General features: G+C 46.9%; 1 protein-coding gene across 5 annotated transcripts in view; it reads left to right on the forward strand.

Moving 5' to 3' along the window:
* The window catches only part of Frmpd3 (FERM and PDZ domain containing 3), a 146,032-nt gene extending 127,061 nt beyond the window's left edge, over positions 1 to 18,971 (forward strand). For all 5 annotated transcript variants that reach the window (XM_040744461.1, XM_013118206.3, XM_040744460.1 and 2 more), the window contains 3 exons: positions 1,265 to 1,409; positions 12,802 to 13,623; positions 15,076 to 18,971. In XM_040744461.1, the coding sequence (XP_040600395.1) occupies positions 1,265 to 1,409; positions 12,802 to 13,623; positions 15,076 to 18,119 (4,011 nt within the window). In that variant the 3' untranslated portion in view covers positions 18,120 to 18,971. The remainder of the gene's footprint in view (positions 1 to 1,264; positions 1,410 to 12,801; positions 13,624 to 15,075) is intronic.
* Positions 18,972 to 22,584: the final 3,613 nt, after the last annotated feature.

A 22,584-nucleotide genomic window follows, 5' to 3' on the forward strand; every position in this document is an offset into this window, starting at 1 on the left:
ACAGCCACATGTCTTTAATCCTAGGCAGATCTCTGAGTTCCAGGCCAGTCTGGTCTGCAGAGTGAGTTCCAGGACAGCTAGGGCTACACAGAAGAACCCTGTCACATAAAACAACAAAGAAAGAAACACAATAAGAGGCTGTAAAGATTGCTCAGTGATTAAGAGCCCTGGCTGCTCTTCCAGGGGTCCCAAGTTCAATTCCCAACACTCACATAACAGCTCACAATCATCTATAATGGGCTCTGCCGCCCCCTTCTGGTATACAGACATTTGTACATACAAAGCACCCATATACATACTTGCATACATACATACATACATACATCTTCTTTATAAAAAAAGAAAGAAATACCAATAAACTGGCATGGTGGCTCATGCATGTAATTCCAACACTTGTAAGACAAAGACAAGAGGATTGCTATGAATCTGAAGCCAGCCTGGGCTACAAAGTGAATTCCAGACTAGCCAGAGTGACACAGTGAAAAATGTTGTGTCCAAGAAAAGAAAAGAAAAGTCAGTGGCCATTTCCAGGCTACTTTGGAAAATATAGGAAATAGAGGGGAGATCAGGAAGGGCCAAGCAGGACATAGGTCAGAAAGGATTTGTCCCTAAAGTCACAGTTAGGACTCCGTCATATGGAGTGTTGAGTCCAAGGAGCTCATCTGGATGTTGTCAGAGCATATGGAGAGGAGCAAAGAATACTCCATGCAGCCAAGGTGCTTAAATCCAACGATATTCCAGGCCTTCCCTCAGCCCAGCCTAGATTCCCAGCTTCACCCCCACTCTCCCAGTTAAATCCAACGATATTCCAGGCCTTCCCTCAGCCCAGCCTAGATTCCCAGCTTCACCCCCACTCTCCCAGTTAAATCCAACGATATTCCAGGCCTTCCCTCAGCCCAGCCTAGATTCCCAGCTTCACCCCCACTCTCCCAGCTGGCCCACACATCTGCTGAGCTCTGACAAATGCAAATACAGCCACACAGCAGTCACATGATGTTACATAATTTTAGCCTTTTTCAGTAAAGGTGGTTCATTAAATGTGTGAGTCAAGGCTTATTTAATGCTGATACCTAGAGAAGCTGTTACTACAAAGGAATATCTGTGACAGAGGAAATTGCCTGGCCATGGACCTCAAGTAGGGTTTGGAATGTATGGTTCCTGTAACTACTCAAGGTGTCTTTTGTTTGTTACTGTCCTCCCAGAAATGCACCTGCCTCTCTCCTGCCTTCTCATATCTTTATGTTTTGAACCATCTCTTCCACAGCCTCTGGTGCTGTTGATGGAGTGGCCTGAAGCCACCAACTTTGCCTGCCTGATTGCGGGGTACTGCCGCCTTCTGCTGGATTCCAGGAAGATGGTCTTCTCCAGGCCTGCCAACCAGCCTCTTCCGACTCCTATGATAAAGGCAGGTAGGGCTCAGCCTCAGTTTTTGATGTGCCTGAGGCCCTCTGGACTCTGAAGTCCTGGAGGGAGTGGTTCCGTTGCCCTAGTGTTCAGCATGTGGCAACAGTGCCAGCCTGTTTAGCAGCAGCCATACATACATGCATCACACACCCTACTGACACACCTCACTGGCAAGCACATATAACATTCACGTGTACCTGTTCCCACAAAGGATGCCTATGACAACACACTGTGCTTGACTGAGTCGGTGGGCATATGTAAGATGAAAGTAGGAATCACATGATAGAAACAATTAAAGAATTGCATTGGGCGGGGGGCTGGAGAGATGGCTCAGTGGTTAAGAGGTTCAACTCACAGTGCCCACACTGCAGCTCACATCTGTCTATAATTCCAGTTCCAGAGGATTCGACTCCCTCACACAGACATACAAGCAGGCAAAATACCAATGTGCAAAAAATGAAAATAAATAATTTTTAAAAAGAATTGCATTGGCCAGGTATCATAGCACATACTTGTAATGGTACATGATTATAATGCTAGCTACTGAGGAGATAGAGGCAGAAAGAGTTCAAGACCAGCCAAGGCTACATAGAAAAAGCTTTTCTCGAAAGGGATTATATTGACTGTAAGGCAGAGCTTTAGTAATCTGGGAGAGATTTGTGCCTGCTCTGGCTTCAGGTTGAAAATGAAAATAAGACCCTCCTTTTTGTTCATCATATTGGGGACTGACAGAAGTGTTTGAAATATGAAGTAACTGAAGGCTGGGACTGGGAGACACTGGGCATGCCCAAAAGAAGGCTTGGAACTAGAAGGGGAGGTTCATAAAAATCAAATGCAGCTTCTAAGCACAAGGTGTCCCAGTTAGACAACCTGGTATAGCTACTTCTCAGAGATGTTCTGGTGATGGTACGGAGGACTTGAAAAAAAAACAAAGTTGTCCAATCCAGGTGCTCCAGCCCAAAACAAGTAGGAGGAGCAGAGGGTGACCAGAGAGTTGGGTCCTCCCTGTGTTAGACCTCAGGGTCACCTATGGACAGTAAGTCTTCCTAGCCCAAGCATCGCAGACAGAATGGAAGTAGCACCCAGGATTCACTCTTGCCATAAACTGAATACTTGATCCACTCGACCTTGCCACTTGACTATTATTAAACCGTCAAGACCGTCTTGGTTTGGGGTTACCTGATGGAGATCATGGTATCTGAGAGTAGAAACACACTCCTGACAGATGACCTAGCCCCTGGAGGGCTGAGTGTATCCCACTTATAATGCTTCTGCTTAGAATGAAAACAATAAGCTCAGAGGCAGAAACAAATATAAAACCTCTGTTCCTCTTTCTTCTTCTGTCCATAAAGATATGAACTTGCTATTGATATCACCTCCACGGAGACTGGTGATGTGTTTGGAGGCCAGTTTCTTGGCCTTCTGAACTGCTTGGTGCTAGGTAGACATCAGCCACTGACAGAAAGTTCTTGCTGTATAAGGTGACCCTCCTAGCTTGACCTAAATTCAGCAAAATGCCAGGCTTATATACACATCATTTCTTGTGCTCTCTAAGAAGAGAAGGGTGCCACTGAAGAGACTCAGCCCTAATTGCAGTGGATTAATAGTTCCTTCCTCAAGACCTTTAAGATCACCATCTAAAACTGAGATGGCTCTCTTCCATTAACTCTCACTTTCATTCTAAAACAGAAGTTCCATCACCCACCATCATCCTTTAGCAAAGGCTGTATCAGAGAAGCATCTAGCCATACCTAGTGGCACAGGCATACAATTCCAGTCTCTTGGAAGGTTGAGGCACAAAGATTGCAAGTTCATGGTCTGCCACACCAAGGTTACAGGGAAGAAGCAGCGTAAAACCACAATCCCCTCAGGCCATGGTCCCTGTGGAAAGGAGGAAGAAATATGGCCTCACAGAAGCTGTTGATTACCAACTAGCCAAGCTCAATGCTCAGTCTACCAGGCCAAAAGGATGCTGTTAACTCAGCAACAGGGGAGGAATCACCATGTCTTGCAAACCTGGAAAAACAGGAGCATGGGAGAGTAGTAGGGAAGGAATCCATTCCCACACAGTACTTGAACAAAACAAATATTTCACTTATTCACTAAACAGATGTTTCTCAAGGACCCATCATGACAGACATTGGGAATACAGCTAGGCATAACAGCTATGATGTTTTTGGCAGTTGCCTTCACATAGCTTACAGTCTACTGGGAAAACCAGGGACAGATGATTCAGGGATGCTGCCAATACAGTAAGTAGCTTGTCATTTACATAGAACGAGTGCAGCAGTCCTACTAGCACCTGCATTTGAGAGCCAAACACACACTGATGTGGCAAGACATCCAGAGGCAGGGCCATCAAGATGGCTCAGTGAGTACAGGCACACGCCACCAAGACTGAAGACTTGTGTTCCACCCCCTAGGACCCAAATGTTGAAGGAGAGAACCATCTCCCACCATGCACACAATGGTACCTGTGTACCTACATGAATGCACACATGTATGCACACAGAAAGACAGACAGGCAGACACACACACACACACAGTAAGTGATAGAAAGAAATAAGGAAAGGAAAGGAAGACAAGAAGAAAGATCCAGAAGCAACTGCCATCTCTGCCCTGAGCTCCCTGTATTTGGTGGGTAACCCAAGAAAATAAGGCTTTGGAGATCCTATTCAGGACCTCAGAGAAACTCACTCTCCATTTTCTAACATATTTAGAAACAGTTAACTTGCTGCACTGAGTATTCTTGTTTTATAAACATATGTGTATATATACATGTATATGTATATGCAGACATTACCAGTTTTCGTGTACATATAACCCAGCAGGCTGAGTGTGGTGATTCATGTCTGTAATCACAACACCCAGGAGGCTGGTGTAGGAGGATTACACATTCAAAACCAGCCTAGGCTACAAAATGAGATCCTGCCCCCACTCCACCCCCCAAAAAAACACCCAGCAACATTCATAGAAAGTTAGAGTGAACATAGTATTCTGATGATTCAGAAAGCCCATGAGGCTCTTGCAAGGCTTCTATGTCATGATTATGACCAATGAACATGGCACTATAAAAATACACCAGGGCCAAGTCTAGAAAGCTGCTTGAGCCTTGTGTTGACTATTTATACAGTGTAAAGTCTGTATGCCTCGTGTATATATTATATATTCACAGCATATATACTTTGGCATAATTCTAGTCAGTGCACTGCCCTGTTCTTTACAAGCATTTTTGAGTCGACCTTGTGAGTGACTGAGTACAGATTGATAAACTAGGGCACCTCTACCCTCCTGCTTGGGGAAAGCTGATGAGCAATTCACATAGATTTACAATGTGAGAGGCAAGCTATCCCAGCCATCAACCAAATGCACCTGACTTTACTGGTACTTCTAACCTGCCTAGAGGAGACTCAGGACAATCTAGACACATTCTCTCTTATATTTGGAAGTCAAAATGCCAGTGGTGGGCTAGACATCATCTGATCTTGGTGGTGTAGTATGGGAAAATATTTCTTCCTGCAGGGAGGGCAACTACCTTTAGAATTCCAGTCTTTATCTAAGAGAAAAGAGTAGTCTCTTGCTTATTGGATATAGCTGTGGGAGTCACCTCTGATATCAGCATGTTGCCAGGTAGCTACCCTGATGGTTCAGTTGTCTCCTAAGTAGTTATCACATGAAGCATTTCTAGTCCTTCAGAAGACGCCTTCAGGCAGACATATCGTAAACCAAGGGCTTATGGCTCTATGTTCCCCTTGATCACTTCTTTAACTCTCAGAGGCCTGGATAGGGGATGGATAACTAAATACTAATTCCTCAACTGAACCCAGGGTTTCCTACATCGGCCAGTGAGACAGGAATGGAACCCACACAGTGTGATTACACTGAATCTGTATAGAGGAGAATAACATGGTCTATGGAAAACTCCTAGCCTGTAAGGGCAGAGAGACTTGGGTTCCAATCCCTTCCTTCTCTGTTATATCTTCACTGTGTAAGCATGAACAAGTCCTGTAAATAGTCTCAGTTTGCTTGTAATAATAATAATATGTTTACTACATACCCCCTGAGGGATTTGACAAGATAATGTGAGCTAAACTACATAAAGTCCTTTCACAATGCAAAGCACTTTTAAAAAATCTTTTCTTAAGAGTTCAAAGTTCACCATGTGCTAAGTCACTGCTTTTTTAAATTTTATTTTTGTTTTTAATGATTTCTTGATCGGTAAAGAAGTGGGGAAGATCTGGAAAGAGTAGGGAGAGGGAAAAATATGATCAAAATATATTGTATAAAAGTATGTAAAAAAAGATGCTTCTTTTTTTTGAGTACCTGTGTATGTTGCATGTGTGTAGGTGCCCAAAGAGGTGAGAACAGGGTTTCAGATCCCCTGTAACTGGCGTTACAGGTAATTTTGAGCCACCTGATGTGGGTTCTGGTAACTGAACTCAGATCCTCTGGAAAAAGCAGCAAGTGCTCTTAATCATTGAGCAATTTCTCCAGTTCCCCCTCCCCCAGCACAGGCTGTCCTAGGGATCACTATATAGCCCAAGATGGCCTTGAACTTGCAATCCTCCTGCCCCAGTCTCCAGAGTGCTTTAATTACAGGAATATCACACACACAGAGATTTGTGGAGGAGTTGGTTTTTGTTTGTTTGTTTGTTTGTTCTTGTTGGTGAGCCCTAGTCGCACTATGTCATCCTGGCTGGCCTGGAACTCACTATATGGACCAGGCTACTTGAACTCACAAAGATGCACTTGCTTCTACTTCTAACTGCTGGTATTAAAGGCATCTGTCACCGCTGCTGGATGAGAGCTTTTATTTGTATAAGCAGCATTATTCAGATATAATCTCTAAGCCATAAAACTTTTTTCATTTAAAATCCATAGCTCCATTTGTTTGAGACAGGGTCTCACTACGTAAACCTGGATTATCTGGAACTTGCTGTGTAGACCACCTGACCTCAAACTCATGAAGAGCTACCTGCCTCTGCTTCCTGAGTGCTAGAATTAGAGACCTGTGCCAACATGCCTGGGTACAGCTCCATTTTTAATACATTTAGTATAGCTGGGTGGCAGTGGCGCACGCCTTTAATTCTAGCACCCAGGAGGCAGAGGCAGGTGGATCTCTGTGAGTTTGAGGCCAGCCTGGTCTACAAAGCAAGTTCCAGGACAGCCAGAGCTTACATATTCATAGGGTTATATCATATTCATATTATATCATATTCATAGGGTTATGCATCCATCTAGTTTTAGAACATCTTCACCACTTGAGCTGGATCTGGTAGCACAATCCTGTAATCACACCTATTGGTTAGGCTGAGTAATATCAGAATCAAGACCAACATGGGCTATAAAGTGAGTTCAAGGCCAGCCTGAGTAAGTTAGTGCTGGCTTTTCTCAAAATAAAAAGTAAACAGAGCATGCATGATGCCACAAGTTCAATCCCAAGTACAAAATATGTTTACCCCTCCTAAAGAGAAATGTAATAACAGTCCCTCCCCATAGTGTGTCCTATCTGCTACCCACACCAAGCAGCCACTGCTCTGTAGCTCTCTCTCTATAGTGTTGCTTGTTCTTGGTGTTTTATATAAATGTAATCATGAAATATAGTCTTTTGTGCTTTGCTTTTTCACTTAGTATCGTATTTAAGGATCATTCATGTTTTATCACACACAGCAATACATTGTTCCTTTTAATTACATAATATGCTATTATTTAGAATACATATTATTGGTTCATCAGTTGATAGACGTTTGGATTGTTTTTACCTTCTAGCTATTATGAATAATGAAGTTAGACATTTATGTTCAACTTTTTGTGAGGATATAGGGTTTTATTTCTCTTCGTTATAAACCTAGGTGTAAGACATACCATCAAAAAGATAACTATGTTGAATTATTAGAGAAACTGCCTATTTTTCAAAATGATTCCACCATTTCACATTCAGATCTTCATCAATATGTGTTATTGCCTGCCTTGTCACATTCCTCATAGTGGATAGGAGAGGCAATTCCTGATGTTAATTTGCAGTTCATGAATGACCAATGATATTGAGCATCTTTCGTGTGCTCATTGGCTTTTAGTATGTCTTCTTTAGTGAAATACCCATTAAAATCTTTTGTACAGTTTTAAGTTGGACCATTTGTCCATAATATGATAGTTTATTTCTGCACATTTAATTCTATTGCACTGATTGTCAATACTATATTATCTTGCTGGAGAGATGGCTCAGGGGTTAAAAGCCCTGACTGCTCCTCCTGTGGCCCTGAGTTCAATTCCCAGCAACCACATGGTGACTCATAACCATCTGTAATGAGATCTGGCGCCCTCTTCTGGCCTGCAGGCATACATACAAGCAGAACATAATAAATATAATAAATCTTTTTAAAAATTCTACATTATCTTAATATTGCTTTGTAGCAAATTTTCAAATCACGATTATCTCCATTCTTTTTCCTTCTTTTTCAAGATTGCTCTAGTGTTTCTGGGTACTTAGAGAGTCTATGTGAATGTTAAAATTGACTTGCCAATTTTCCACAAAGTCAGCTGGAATTCTGATAAGGATTATGCTGAGTCAGTAGATCAGTTTGAGAAGTATTGCCATCTTAAGTTGTCAGTGATGCAATATGAAGCCTGCTAGTTTACAAATGTACAATCTTTCCACTCATTTAAGTATTCAATTTGCTTCACAAATGGCTTACAAACTTCAGTATACAAGCCTTACTCTTCTTTTTAAAAATTTGTGCCTGGCTGGGCAGTGGTGGCACATGCCTTTAATCCCAGGACTCGGGAGGCAGAAGCAGATGGATCTCTGTGAGTTCAAGACCACCCTGGTCTACAAGAGCTAGTTCCAGGACAGCCTCCAAAGCCACAGAGAAACCCTGTCTTGAAAAACCAAAACGTAAAACATGTGTACTTAATGTTTGATACTTTTTATGTCTAGTAAGTCATTTAATTATTCTCTGAACTTTTGAGCTCAAAATTTCACAGCTAAAAAGAATTTTCTTATATTAGATAGGGGTTTGTAAATAGTATATTTTAGGTTTGACACACACTGAGGAGGAAGGGCAGGCAAATCTGCATGAGTTCAAGGCCACACAGCAAGTTCCAGGCTATCCAGGGTTGCATAGTGATACCCTGTCTCAAAAGAAAGTATGTTTTAAAATAATGACTTAACACTTTTTATAAACATACTATAAAAAACTGGCAATAATAACATCGCTGATAATTCTGGGATGATGGGGGTGGGGCACAGTGAACACACAGGGACTTAGGAGTCAGACAGAGGTGAAATCCTAAACCAAGCAAATTGAAGTATAAATGCCAATGAGCACAACACTTGAAAGATAGAAGCAGAATTAGGAGTTCAAGGCCATCCTCTGCTACACAGCAAGTTCATGGTTGGCCTGAGCTACACCAGACCTTGTCTCAAAACAGAGAAACAAGCCAGGCATTGGTGGCACATGCCTTTAATCCCAGCACTCAGGAGGCCGGAGCAGTCGGATCTCTGTGAGTTTGAGGCTAGCCTGGTCTACAGAGCGATTTCCAAGACAGGCTCCAAAACAGTACTGAGAAACTCTGTCTCAGAAAAGAAAAGAAAAAAAACAGAGAAACGAGCAAACACAAAATAAGTGAAGTTGTACTCCACTGAGATAACCTCATGGCCTAGGCCAAATTTCCTAACTTAAGACCTTTGCTTACCTACAAAGCCCAAGACCCTTCTTCATGTCCCCTGTCCATTGCTTTGTGACATCTGTGATTATATCAGTCGTGTGTAACATTTAAGACTTTATCAAACATTTTCAAATATTTTATTTTTCAAAAACCAGTTATAGTGTCAGGTATGGTGCTGCATACCTTTAATCCCAGCACTCAGGAGACAGAGGCAGGGAGAATCTCCGAGTTCAAGGCCAACCTGGTCTAAATGATGAGGTCCAGGACAGCCAGGACCATGCAGAAAGACCCTGTGTCAAAAAACATTTTTAGTTCACATACAAAATAATGGGTTTCATTACATCACTTTCATGTGTATATATTGTCATATTTTTCTCAATCACTATCCCCACTATCCTCCCATACCCCTCCCCCTCATCCTTTACTCATTCCCTTTGTTCCTGGCCAGCCAAAATTACACAGTGAACCCTGTTACCCCTCCAAGGGTAATGGGGGAAATGAGAGATGATATCCATGAAAGCACAAGAACCTGAATTTGATTCCCAGTACCCATGTAAGAGCTAGGCAGTGGCATGCGCCTACAATCCCGACACTGGGGAGGTGGGGACAGGAGGATATGTGAGACAAGGCAGCCAGTGAATCTAGCTGAATTAATAAGCTTCAGGTTCTATGAGAGACCTTGTCTCAAAAACTAGATAGTTGGCAAGATGGTTCAGTGGATAAGGTGCCTGCCACCCAGCCTGACAACCTGAGTTCCATTCCTAGGACCCACATGATGAAAGGAGAGAACCAACTTCTGCAAATTATCCTCTGACCCTCAGAAGCACACTGTGGCATGCATGCATGCATGTGAGCACATGAGTAAGTAGGTTCAATGTGCACACACAATGGAGGTGTGATTTAGAATGTTTTGGATGAATAAAGAATTGCAAACTGGGAAGAGAGAAATTGAGGAATATATCTAACATCGACCTCTGGCATCCCCTTGCATGTGCACACACAAACACACATGCAAGCATACACACACCCCACGGGTTAAGGATATAGCTCAATTGGTAGAGTGCTTGCTTAGCAGACATAAAACCCTGACTTCAGTCCCTAGCACCAACTGGGTGTGGTGGCATATAACTACATCCTCAGCTTTCTTGAAGCAGAGGAAGGAGGATGAGACGTTTAAGACAGCTCTAGGAACAAGACCCTATCTCAAAAACAAAAACAAAAAAAATCCACTATTTATATGTATCACATTTTCTCCTTTTTTTCCTTTTTCCCCCTGTGAAAACAGAATCTTATATATCCTAAGATGACCTTGAACTTGCTAGATAAACCAAAGATGACAAAGATCCCATGTGTCACTATAACCAGGCACTCAGGTGATACACAGACATTTATTCAGGCAAGATACCACACACAAAATAAAAACAAAATTTTAAAATGTATTTTTCATGTCAAAACAAGTTTGCATTAATGCAGTAAACCCCCACTGGCATACAATTACTAGTAAGTAATTCTTTTTATGTGTTTCTGGGTTCCATTTGCTAGTATTTTGTTGGTGGATTTTGTGCCTCTATTTATAGACGTTTTGTTCGTAAGACATAGTGGTCTGCAGTTTTATTGTGATGTTTTTCTTTGATTTTTGTATTAAGATGACATTGGCCTCAGAATGAGATGAAAGGTATTCTTGTCTCTTTTTATTTTCTACTTTTCGTTTTGAAGACAGTGTCTCCCTGTAGTCAAGACTGACCCAGAACTCACTATATGGTTTAGCCTGTCCTCTGATTGGTTCATGGTAATCTTCCTGTCTCAGTCTCTCAAATGCTGGAGGGGAGGGTAAAAATAAGACAATCCGGAGTTGAAGGCCAATTTCAGAAACACAGTGACTTAGATGCTAACCTAGACTATATGAGAATCTGTCTCAAATAAAACAGTACAGTATTAGAGTCAGGTATGGTGTTATATTCTTGTAATTTCAGCACTTAGAAAGCAGAGGCAGGAGCATCACAAGGTTATGGCCAGCCTGGCCTACAGTATGAATTCCAAGCTAACCAGAGCTATATAGTTCGATTATGTCTCTAAAAAGTGGTATTCTTAAGACTCTAACTACTGTTGAATTGCATGTACTTCTCCTTTCAAAAGTATTTAAAGTTTTGCTTTCCAATACCTTGGCCATCATGATTAGCTATAGAAATTCTGAAGTCTCTCCAACCTGGACTCAATCTCAGGCTGCCACTTACAACTCATATGACCTTAAGTGAATCATATAACCATTTAAGTCTGTTCCTTCCTTTGTTAAATGGGGATATTGATAGCTGCCTCACTGGTTTGTGAAAACAGAATGGAATTATATAACATTTATCTTGGCTGTTGTTGTTGTTGTTTTGTTTGTTGTTTTAGTTTGTTTGTTTGTTTGAGACAGGGTCATTTGAATCCCAGGCTGGCTTCAAATTCACTATGTAGCCGAGGACTACCCTGAACTCCTTGATCATTCTGCCTATACTTCCCAAGAGCTGGAATGACAGGCATGTGCCATCATGCCCGGCTTTGCGATGGCTTTTCACCTGTCTGCTGACAGCAGAGCTAGCTGTCATTGTCTGAGTATAGTCTCATCGATGATGTGAAATGAGTTTCCAAAACAGTATGAGAGAAGCCACTCAGAGATAGAATTTGCTGTGAATAGGGCTCAGATGCACATACCTGCTATCAAGGGCTGTTGCTAAGAGCATTTTACCACCTGCAGTGACCTTGCAAGGATACAGGAGAGTAATAAGCTTTGAAGGATTATAAGAACCATGCTCCATGCTCACTCCACATACCACACTCCACCATACCTCTCTTACACACTACAAATTTTGGTGAACAGAATTTGACCAGTAGGTAGCTATCCTTTTAAGGCCGCTGGGGCTCCTGGCCACAGGCATTTTTGAAATATAAACTCTCAGGACTTGTTCTAGCCAGGTTGGTGGGGTGTTTCATTTTGATTTTTTTTTGTCTGCTTGGTTTTTGTGACACAGTCTCATACCATAGCCCAGGTTGGAGCTTACTGTGTAGTAGCCTAGGCTAGCCTCAAACACATGGCAGTCCCTCTCCATCAGTCTTCTGAGTGTGAGCCACCATGCTCAGCTTGTACTAGCTAGTTTAACACCTTCTCAGTAAATACAGTAACTTCTCATACCACTTCCTTGGGCTAGAAGTCATCCAAGATCACAGGAGAGCTACAGAGTACTGGCAGTGGGTATGACTTCACAAAGGGATGGAGGCAGTGACAGAAACAGGAACAGATCTCAAAGTAACATAAAACAAACCTTATCTCCTTAGGTATGTTTCCAGCGGACTCTCAAACCAGCCATATCCGTGGAAGAATCCTGTGGTACCCGACATCAAATCATGCTTTTTCCCTTTTCAGAGTTGATGAGGCTTTTGCATCTCTGGCCATCACATTCTATTCACTCTGCTTTCGGTATCAGCAGTGACATGGTCCCTCTCCCTAATCTCTAGCAACCAGGCAAAGCTCAGTCTCTCTCTCTCTCTCTCTCTCTCTCTCTCTCTCTCTCTCTCTCTCTCTCTCTCTCTCTCTCTCTCTCTCTCTCTCTCTCTCTCTCTCTCTCTCTCTCTCTCCCCCACCTCGGTATCGGCCACCCAGTCACACTGTACATGGGCCAGAGATGCCGAAAATACTCAGCTAGGATGCTCAGCAGCAGGCTCACCTGTGCATTCTCTTTTTGGGTTTAGATCACATGCACAGCGCCCACCGCCCTGTCACTGGGGGCCACCTGGGGAAAAAGGAGAGTAGTTATGTGGGCAGCGTGGGCGCCAGCCCTAGGAAGTCGAGCCGATGCACGACCCCGCCTGCCGACTCTGAGCTTGTCAGCTTCTGCTACCTCCACATGCGGGAACAAAGGAAGGAGCAAGAAAGCAGGACGGATGTCAACGAGAACCTAATCTTCTTTGAAGAAACCAGGCCCCGGACCAAGTCGGACCCCACATCCAAAAGCTCTGGCCAAGGTTATGAGGTGATTCCCGATGACTTTGATGCAGCCAGCCTGGACCATGAGCCTTGTGCCAGCAGGGCCCGGTCCTACACTTTGGACAATTCCCTTGGGGCCGAAGCCCTGAATTTCTACTGTGACTCTTGCAAAGTCAAACTCCAGGAGCAGCTGGGCCCTCGAAAAGGTGGGAGGCCTGGATCCTCTCGGGACAATATGGTAGACTTAATGTCCCTCCCACCACCAGGAAGTGAGGAAGAGGAGGAAGAGGAAGATGAGACAACTTCTCTGTTGCCAGCCATTGCGGCCCCACCTCCTGGTTTCCGTGACAACAGCTCTGATGAGGATGATCCCAAGCGCAGGGCTGTTCAAAGTCAGGAGCAAGGACGTCACCTGCGTGGGCTCCTGTATGATGAGATTCCAGTGACACTGATTGACAGTGTACAGACCAGAACAGTAAGAGATCATGCCCAGGAGCTGGATGATGCTCTGGTGTCTACTCTGCAGGCTCTAGAGGCCCTGGCTGCTTCAGAGGATGGACCTCACCCCCAACCCCCACAGACTGCAGGTAATAGTCCATTCCTTATGCCCTCTTCTGGTCCAGGAATGTTCAGTAGGCAGCATTGCTTCTTTTCAAGCAGTTGTTTAAGTAACTATAGTATGTCAAAGGCAATGAATTGGCAGCAATAGTTCAGGTCTCAAGAAAAAGGAAGCTATGGAGCAGAGATATGATTCGGCTGTAGTTAGAGCTCTATAACTCATTATTCCGTATCTCTGGACAGTTACTGCAGATGGAACCCACAACAGCTATAGATCAAGGCCAGAATTGAGGAACGGGAATATAGAAGAGACACAGAAAACAGACAAAGAATAGCAACATGCTCCAAAAGACCAGCTAATTTCCAAAAGGACCTGTGATCAGGACAGCCAAGAGCCTTCCCCACTCAGGGCTGGGGTCTTCAGCCTATCTGAGGAAATGAACCCTGAGGCAGATGCAGCAGAGTCCCAGTTTCTTTACTCACAGGCAGTGCAACTCACGGCAAGTCACTCACTCACTTCTGTGCATCGCTACAGCAATTGCATCACACAGCATGAGGATTAAATGGCATCATCATTCAAACAGAACACCGAAGCACTACCTCACACACAGTGAGAGGCTCAATAATCAGTAGCTATCTCTGTTAGCTATCAATTGGCAGGAGAACCATGCTACAACATGCTTTTTATTCTCTATTATAGATGCATGCAAATCCATCATCTGAAAGGCACACGTATGTACCCCCCACACACACACACACACATTTTTAAAAAGAGAGATAAACAATACAACAATAATGACAAAATCAATAAAGCAGCATTAGGAATATTAGCGAGCCTGTGAGTCCTGGTCAAGTATGGATAGAGCAGGGTAAGGCACTGGGATCAAACAGAGCCTGTCTTTTCTATACATGGGTGATTCCTTTTCTTTGGGTAGCCCCCTGAATGCTTGTCCCCAACCCAGGCTGGCGTTTGTCTTCACTCATCGTCGGGTGCTCCAAAACTAGTTGTTTCCAGGCCCAAGGCCCATGTGGCTGCCAGAGAGAGCAGCTCAGCTAAATGGCCTCAGCTGCAAGGACTGTAGACAGGCCTGGCCAGATGAGGAGGAACAGAATAGCACCTCTCTTTGCCAACTCTCTTCAGGACAATTAACAGAAATTTCCTAGCTGTTGAATCTAAAATTAGTGTTGATTGGCATGTTGTTTTACATGTTAATTTACCAGCAAACTGCCCAGATCTTCTTTTTTGGTATTCCTTGTTTTGGATTCCAATCTTTCACAGCCCCTTCCCACACATCTTGTTCCTCTTTGTGTGCTCTTCTTGGCTCCCCCCTCCCTCAGCCCTCCAGTTTTCTCAGGCTTGACTGGTTTTCCCGAGCTTGAAATACTGCTGCTGCCTACCACCTCTCCACGAACACTCTGGATATGGTTGGGAAAGACCTTGATGCTAGGAAATGTAACAAGTCCCATTCTCGTCCCTGCAGGACTGATTGTGCTGGCCACAATCACTCCTGAATCATCGCTCGACTCAGGCCATGAAACCAACTCTTCAGAACTCACAGACATGTCGGAGATGATGTCGGCCATGAAGCAGCACCAGAACACCACCTACTTCCTGGCCCAGCACCTCAACAAGGACAGCCTCCTTGCCCGAAAGGACCTGCCCTTCAGGATCCAGAGCTGCGCAGCTCAGGCTGTTCTCACAGCCCCTTATGCCCTTGGGCCCCCAGATCCCAACCCATCCCTCCAGCCAGCTGTCACTGGCCAGAGTCCTGGCCCCCCTGGCGCCCGGAGAAAGCTGCCGCAGTCAGAAGCCCAGGTGCAGGGAGAGAGAACATACTCCCTGGCGGTGCACCCGGCCCTGTCCCCACAGCTTAGTGAGCAGAAGAATCTGAGCTTGCTTCCCCCAGTTCCTGAGGACAAAGGGCCAGGCCACACTAGGGCAGGCCTAGAGATGTCACTGAGGGCAGCCACACCATCCCTCAGTGAAGAGCAGGTCTCAGAGCTAAGGGAAAACTTGCCCAAGGAAGTCAGGCTGAGCCCCAAGCTTATCCTGGACCCAAAAGGCAGTGTGACCCCAGCCATCATCTCAGCTGCCCTACAGCAGGTGGTGCACAGCAAGAGTCTAGCCACACCTGGCACCGCCTTGGCAACACCCTCCAACAGAGGGGAGAGGAGGCTGGAAGCTGGCGTGGGGAGGCCTGAAGTCACCATGGGCAGGCCAGACGTTAGCCTGATGAGCAGCAGCGCCAGCAAGAATCTGAAGTTTAAAATGAGCCCCAGTGTTCCAGAGACCGCACGCAATTCTCAGCAGCACCTGGGTCCAGAGGTCTCTGCCAGCCCCAGAGTATCCACAAGCAGCCGGGCTGACAACCTCCACCTTTCCCCACAAGAGGACAGGTTTCCTGTTCAAAGTTTCCCTCCGAAGAGCTATCTATCCAGAGCAAGTCGAGACTCGGTGGGCAAGCCAAATACTGGGGAGGTGACAGGCAAGGCTGGGCTAGAGGGTGCTAAGCCTCCCTCTAACAAGCAGAGTGCAATCTCTGGCCATGGGGAGAAAGGGCAGCTGGAGAGCACATCGAAAAGCAGCAAGCTTGAGGAGACCAGCCTGGTCCCGCGAGCTGGCTATCCCATGGCTTTGCCCAGCCCAAGCTTCCAGGCTCGAAGCCACAGCCCTAGCTGCCAGGCTCGAAGCCACAGTCCCAGCAGCCAGTCCCGCGGCCCCAGCCCCAGCTGCCAACCTAGAGGCCAAAGCCCACTGAGGCCCCTGGCCACCAGCCGGCAGGTCAGCACCATGCCGTCTAGGAAGCTTGAAACAACCCTGGATGGAGCCCACTCAGCCTCTGAAGGCCCCACGAAGCCCAAGTCATCCCGAGGTCCTTTCCGACTACGCAACTTATTCTCTGCTACCTTCCCTACCCGCCAGAAGAAAGAGACAGATGAGCGACAGGCCCAGCTGCAGAAGGTAAAGCAGTACGAATTGGAGTTCCTTGAGGAACTCCTAAAGCCACCAAGCCAGGGAGAGCTTCCAGGTACAGAGTACCTGCAGCCTCCAGCGCCTGGCCGCTGCAGCTGCCAGCTCCGCAGTAGCCCTGTGCAGCAGGGACCTGGCATGTCTCGTGAACAGAGACGCAGCTGTGACTGCAAGCGCATCTGCCGAGGGGGACGACCTCAAGCTGCCCAGACCCCAGTGCCTGGCCTCCGGGAGAGGGTCCCCCCTACCCAGAGGCAGCCAGAGGCTGGCCCAGGCTTGAGCCTTGGTAGTCCCATCAATGACCAGCATATCCGTTCCACCAGCCTGGAGTCCCGTGAGTGCCGGTCAGACCCCGAGAGTGGTATTTCTTGCCTGACCACGTGTGCCTCAGGGGGTGAGTGTTTGGGAGATCCCAACTACAGGAAACTGATACGAGGCTACAGTATCAGCGAGCTGGACCAGGGTGACAGGGCCTCACTGACCTCAGATGTCTACCCGCACCCTCCCTTGGGAATGCTACCTAGAGAGGTCAAAGAGGTAGACACAGGCCTCCCACTAGTCTTAGGTCCAAAAGGCAAGCAGCGTATGGAGTCACCAACTCTAGGAGAGCCCTCCTATGTCCAAGTGGCCCCTGAGAGCAAAGGCCCCAGGCAGATGGCTGTGTTCTCCCTGCCAGAGGAGGTATACCGGCGGCCAGCTGATCTGGATGAGGACAGTGAAAGCAGCAAGTGCTGCTCCATCCGCTACTGCTTCTATTACCGCAAGTGTGACATGGCAGATGATGCCAGCGATGGCAAGGATGAGCTCTCCTATTCCATCCCCATGAAGATTCTGCCTGGCATGAAGCTCGACGAGCAGGTGGTGCCTGTGGTCAGCAGAACCCTGCAGGTACTGGATGCTGCCACCTGCAGCAGCAGCCCCGAGGCCTCCCACACCCAGGAAATCGATCTTCGGGTTTCCACCTTTGAAGGGAGCCTGGCTAAAATCAATGCCCTACGGGCCCATGCCTATGGCCTCCCTGATGGCTTTCTGGCTGCCCGTCTGGACACCAATGAGTTGCTGACCGTCTTGCGGCAGTGTGTGGCCAGCCCTGAGGCCCGTGCCCCCAAGCCCTATGTCTCTCAAATTTCCGAATACAAGCTTGAGCTAGCTCTCAAATTCAAGGAGCTCCGGGCCTCCTGCCGCCGAGTAGCCAATGTGGACAAGAGTCCGACTCACATGTTGGCAGCCATCACAGGCAGCTTCCAGGTGCTGAGCAGCCTCATTGAGACCTTTGTGCGGCTGGTGTTCATCGTGCGCTCCGAAGCCCAGCGCCAGGAGCTGCTGGCCAAAGTGGAAGAGGTAGTGAGGAATTACACCTTCCTGCTGCGCGCAGCCGAGGAGTCCACAGCCCGGAACCTTAACCAGCAGCAGCAGCAACAGCAACAGCAACAACAGCAGCAGCAGCAGCAGCCGCTGCCACCGCTGCCGGGAGCCACAGGGCACCCACCAGGCTCCCCATCATCGACTGTTATGAGCACATTCCCACACTCCTTAAAAACCCTTATTAAGTAAGGCACTTGCCCAGTCTTGTCCCCTCCCCATCCACGGCCCCAGGTTTGATCTTTGTGGTCTTTGCATCTCGTGGTGAGTGTGTGTGTGTGTGTCTGTTGGGCCAGTCAGGGTCCAAGAGCCTATCTATCAGTCTCCAAGGAGTGAAAGCTCCCTAGACTAAGGCTCTCTATTAAGGGCTGCAGGCTTAGCTGCCGCCCTGGGTGTCCTCGCCCCTTCCTGGCCTCTGGGCGTCACTGTGAGGGCAAAGGCCCCTCGCCATTACGCCCACCACAGAGCTGTATTTTATCTCTTCTCTGGGGCTCATAGGTGACATCAGGTTCACCTCCTACTCTGAGTTGGGCACCGGGGGAGCCAGGACCTGGACCTCCTCCTAGCATCTGCTGCCCCACGGAGGGCAGTGGCAATAGCGGTAGGGCCACAGCGCCAAGCCAAGGAGAGAGGGCGCTCGTTCCAGATGTGCCCACCCACCACGGGCTCCCCTGTACCTGGCAGGAGCCACCTCAAGGGCCAGTGCCCAGGTAGGATATGTGCAGAATACAGCCATGTTGGGCTGCTAGTGGCCGGCTCAACAGGCTGGCAGCTCCACACCAGCCATCCCCAAAGTGCCCTGCCCCTCACCGATGGGCAGGGTAGCTCAGTCCACTAGGGAGCAAGCCTCTGAGATCACCTCACTTGTTTTGGGCAATGTACCTGGTGAAAATGTCTGCTCTGGGGAAATCCAGCGCCGGTATCGGAGCCGGCCCGGCTCAGCCCTGCCACGCGCAGGAGCTGTTGCCTGAGGTGTGTGGCTCCTCTCTCAACATCACTACCAGATAGACTGTCCTTAGGAGTTTGCCGTAGCTACGGATTGGGATGGGGAGGGTGGGGGGAGGGGGGAGGGGTGGGGGTGTTGATGACTATATCTTAAATTTCTGGAAGCTAGCGTGATATGTTAATCCTGAGTATATGCTTTTGGCTGTGTATTGACCCTGTGGATTTGTGTCTCTAAGAAAAGAAGCTGAGCGCCTTACCCGGTGCAGTCCTGCACCTCTCTCTCCCTCTCTGGAACCATCTGGAAGGGAACTCACACTGTTTAGCATCCTCCTTGACACTCATCTATTGCCGCTGCTACCACCACCACCACCGCTGTCACCGCTGCCACCGCTGCTGCCGCTGCTGCCATCACCCTCCTCCCCAGCCCTTCTGGGAGTGAAGACACGGAGTCCCTGCAGTAGTCCTACTGTGGAGGACAAAGAAAGCCAATGTTTCTTCTGTATAGATTGCTTCTTGTCCACTTCTCCATAGCTGCTTGTGTCCCACACCCTCCCACCCAGTGTCGGTCTCTCCTTCATCACTGTGTGAGAGGCCTATGTGAAATCTCTCGTTCTTATGTGAGTTTTATAAAATGGACACTGTGCCGAGCCCCTGCCTATCCTTGGCGATCCCAGCGCAATAAAGCCTCATGAGTGGCAAGGTTTCCCAGCAAGGAGGAGGGGTGCCCTTCTAGGGAAGCCAACCCCTCTTCCTTGCCTCTCCTCCCACAGGACCAAGATGTTTAATGGGCCAGAGATGCAGCCAATGGGGAACCCTTTCCCCCACGACCAGTGCCAGCACAGTTCTGGCATGGTCTTCCTCTTCTCCCAACTTCTTGATCCTCCACCTTCGCCACTCAGACCCTGCGTGTGTCATTTCATCGCTGCCATTCACCTCTCCCTCAGCCTCACGGAGAGGGAACATTTTCTAATGTCTGTATATAGTATGTATACTACATAAATATATAAATTATATATTACACTAATTTATGTCTTGTTTTACAAACAAGAATGATTAAATCTATTCATCTTATGATCCCAATAAGTCTTTGTAGTGCCTTTCTGTGAATGTCCTTGTCTCCTTGAATTGCTGGCTCGGGACAGTCCTGTGTTCCTCCTGCAACTTTGTCCCCTTATACATGGGCTCAGTTGGGTGATGACAGCTAAGGATCCCACTCCTCCCATGTCCCTCCCACACACAGGGGACCCCCCCCTTGTTTCTCTTAGAAAACACCGGATGGCCACAAAAGTAAGATGTTTCCCAATTTCTGTTGGCCCTGGAACCTCTGGTTTACCTGGCCCCCACAGCCATGACCTCAAAAATGAAGGGTTGAGGCTAGACAAAAGCACAATGTGCAAAAACAAACAGCAAACAAACAAAAAACCTGAGCGTTGGTGGCACACTCCTTTAATCCCAGCACTCAGGAAGCAGAGGCAGGAGGATCTCTGTGAGTTCAAGGCCAGATTGGTCTACATAGCAAGTTCCAGGACAGCCTCCAAAGCTATACAGAAAAACCCTGTCTCAAAAAAACAAAACAAAACAAAAAGGAGAAACCTTTACTTCCTCCTATCATGTTCATTTCTTCCATTAAACACAGATTCCCAGGAGTCTCCGTGTATTTTGGCACAAAAGCAGGCATGTTATCCTGCTGCATGCTCATAGATGACAAGGTAGAAAGTCCTCCTTCTGGGTGATGATAATAACCCCAGGGGAACATGGCCTGGTTAATTTCAACTCCACCCAGACCTATTACCTTGTTGACATCATGTTCAGAGGACCTGCAGAATCACAACAAAACTTTCTCACAAAGATTTACTTTTGTTGGGTCTGCAGAGATCCTGGTTAAAAGGCTTACAAGCAAAGGATTGAGAGAGGAGCAGCTGGAGGTAGCACAGTCCACTTGGACCACTCGGCAGATTCCCCAATGCTTATGTGGGAGAAATCATGGACACTGATAGCAGAGCTCTTCGGGATGCTGCCTCTAAGACACCAAGGTTTGGATTTAGTGGAATGTCCATATAAAGTGAAGCTAGATGACACCCAAAGTTGAGTATCAGGCCCTGCACTAAACACACTACCAGGGCCCCGTGATCTTACCCGGTTCTACATTGGGGTCTTTGTGCACAGAGAGCTAGCACATAGTAGGTCTTCAAAAGGTCTGTTGTGTAAATTGACGCCAAATTAGATGAGTATCATCAACGAGCCCCTTCAGTCTTCTGTGCGTGAAAAAGGCACTGGGAATCAGTAGACCAGGGTTGTGTAGTGAGACATGGCTGTGCAGTCTGGCATCCTATGAGAAGAAGAGGTGGGGGTTGGAATTGTGACTTAATTGATAAGAGTACTTGCTAGAGTGCCCAAAGTGCCAAGTTTGATGAATCACCAGCACTGCATAAGAACTGGGCATACAGCATGGGACTGATCTGGACCCCCCAAATGTGAGTGTCAGCAAGAAGGCCTGGGCAACCTATGGGGCCCTGAGCTGTGGATCAGTGTCTATCCCTGGAATACAAACAGTCTTCGTGTGCCCATAGCACAAAGAGGGATGCTCTCTCAGCCTGGACTCTTGGGGGGAGTGCCTGGACCCTACCCAGAGTGAAATGACAGACTCTAGATATCCCCTATGTGGAAGGAATTGGCAATAGGGTGGGAGGCTGGGGGGGAAGGGGAGTGCGGGAGGAGGGGAGAGAGAGGGAACTGGGATTGGCATGTAAAAGAAGCTATTTAAAATTAAAATAAAAATGATAAAAAAGAACTGGGCATAGGGGCTGGCGAGATGGCTCAGCAGTAACACTGCTCTTCCAGAGAACCAGAGAATAATAGTTCCCAGTACCATGCCAGGTGTCTTCTAACCACCTGTAACTGCAGTTCCAGGGGATGTGACACCTTCTTCTTGCCCCTGTGGACACTCTTGTATGGATGCGCGGATGTGCACACACGCACACACAGACACAGAGACAGAGAGAGATCATTTTTTTAAAAACTGGGTGTGGTGCTATAATCTCAACACTTAGGAGATGGAGACAGAATAATCAGTTCAGAGACACCCTGGGAAAGTAGGTGTGTGCTAGGCTTGGAATATATAAGACCTTGTCTCAGAAAGAGATACAGAAGAGAAAGGAGAAAAAACTGGAAACCAGACGTGGTGGCATATGCTTATAATCCCAGCACTCAGGAAGCTGGAAGTACAAGTTTGAGGCTAGTGTAGTTTAAATGGTGAGTTCTAGGCCAACCAACGCTGTAGCTGACCCTGTTTGAAAATAAGTCAACACAGGTGTTGAAGCTACAACCCAGTGTCCATCAATTCAGCTGAGTTTAACCAAGTACTTCCCCAAGTTTCTGAAACTCTCCTGAGGCGACTATTGTTCTCACTTCCTGTGGACCCAGCACCATTCCCTGCAGGTGCTTGAGCCCTGGGAGAAGTCCTGTTCCCACCAGCATCTTCCTGGTCATCTTTAGCTGGAGTTGGAACCTGGAGCTGATGCTTCCCAACCGCCTGAGGCAGCTCCTTCAGAACCTGACTCCTGCCTTTATGACTTCAGCCAATTAAGTGAAAATGCGTTCAGACTGTTGGCATGGGCCCAGAGGGCTGGTGGGGCTGGCACAGTCACATTTTTTCAAGCTGTTTTCAAGACATTGTGGATAATAGGCAATTTCATCAGCCATGAATTGAAAA

The sequence above is a fragment of the Mesocricetus auratus genome, unplaced genomic scaffold, assembly GCF_017639785.1.
Source record: "Mesocricetus auratus isolate SY011 unplaced genomic scaffold, BCM_Maur_2.0 Super-Scaffold_100003, whole genome shotgun sequence".
NCBI classification, from domain to species: Eukaryota; Metazoa; Chordata; class Mammalia; order Rodentia; family Cricetidae; genus Mesocricetus; species Mesocricetus auratus.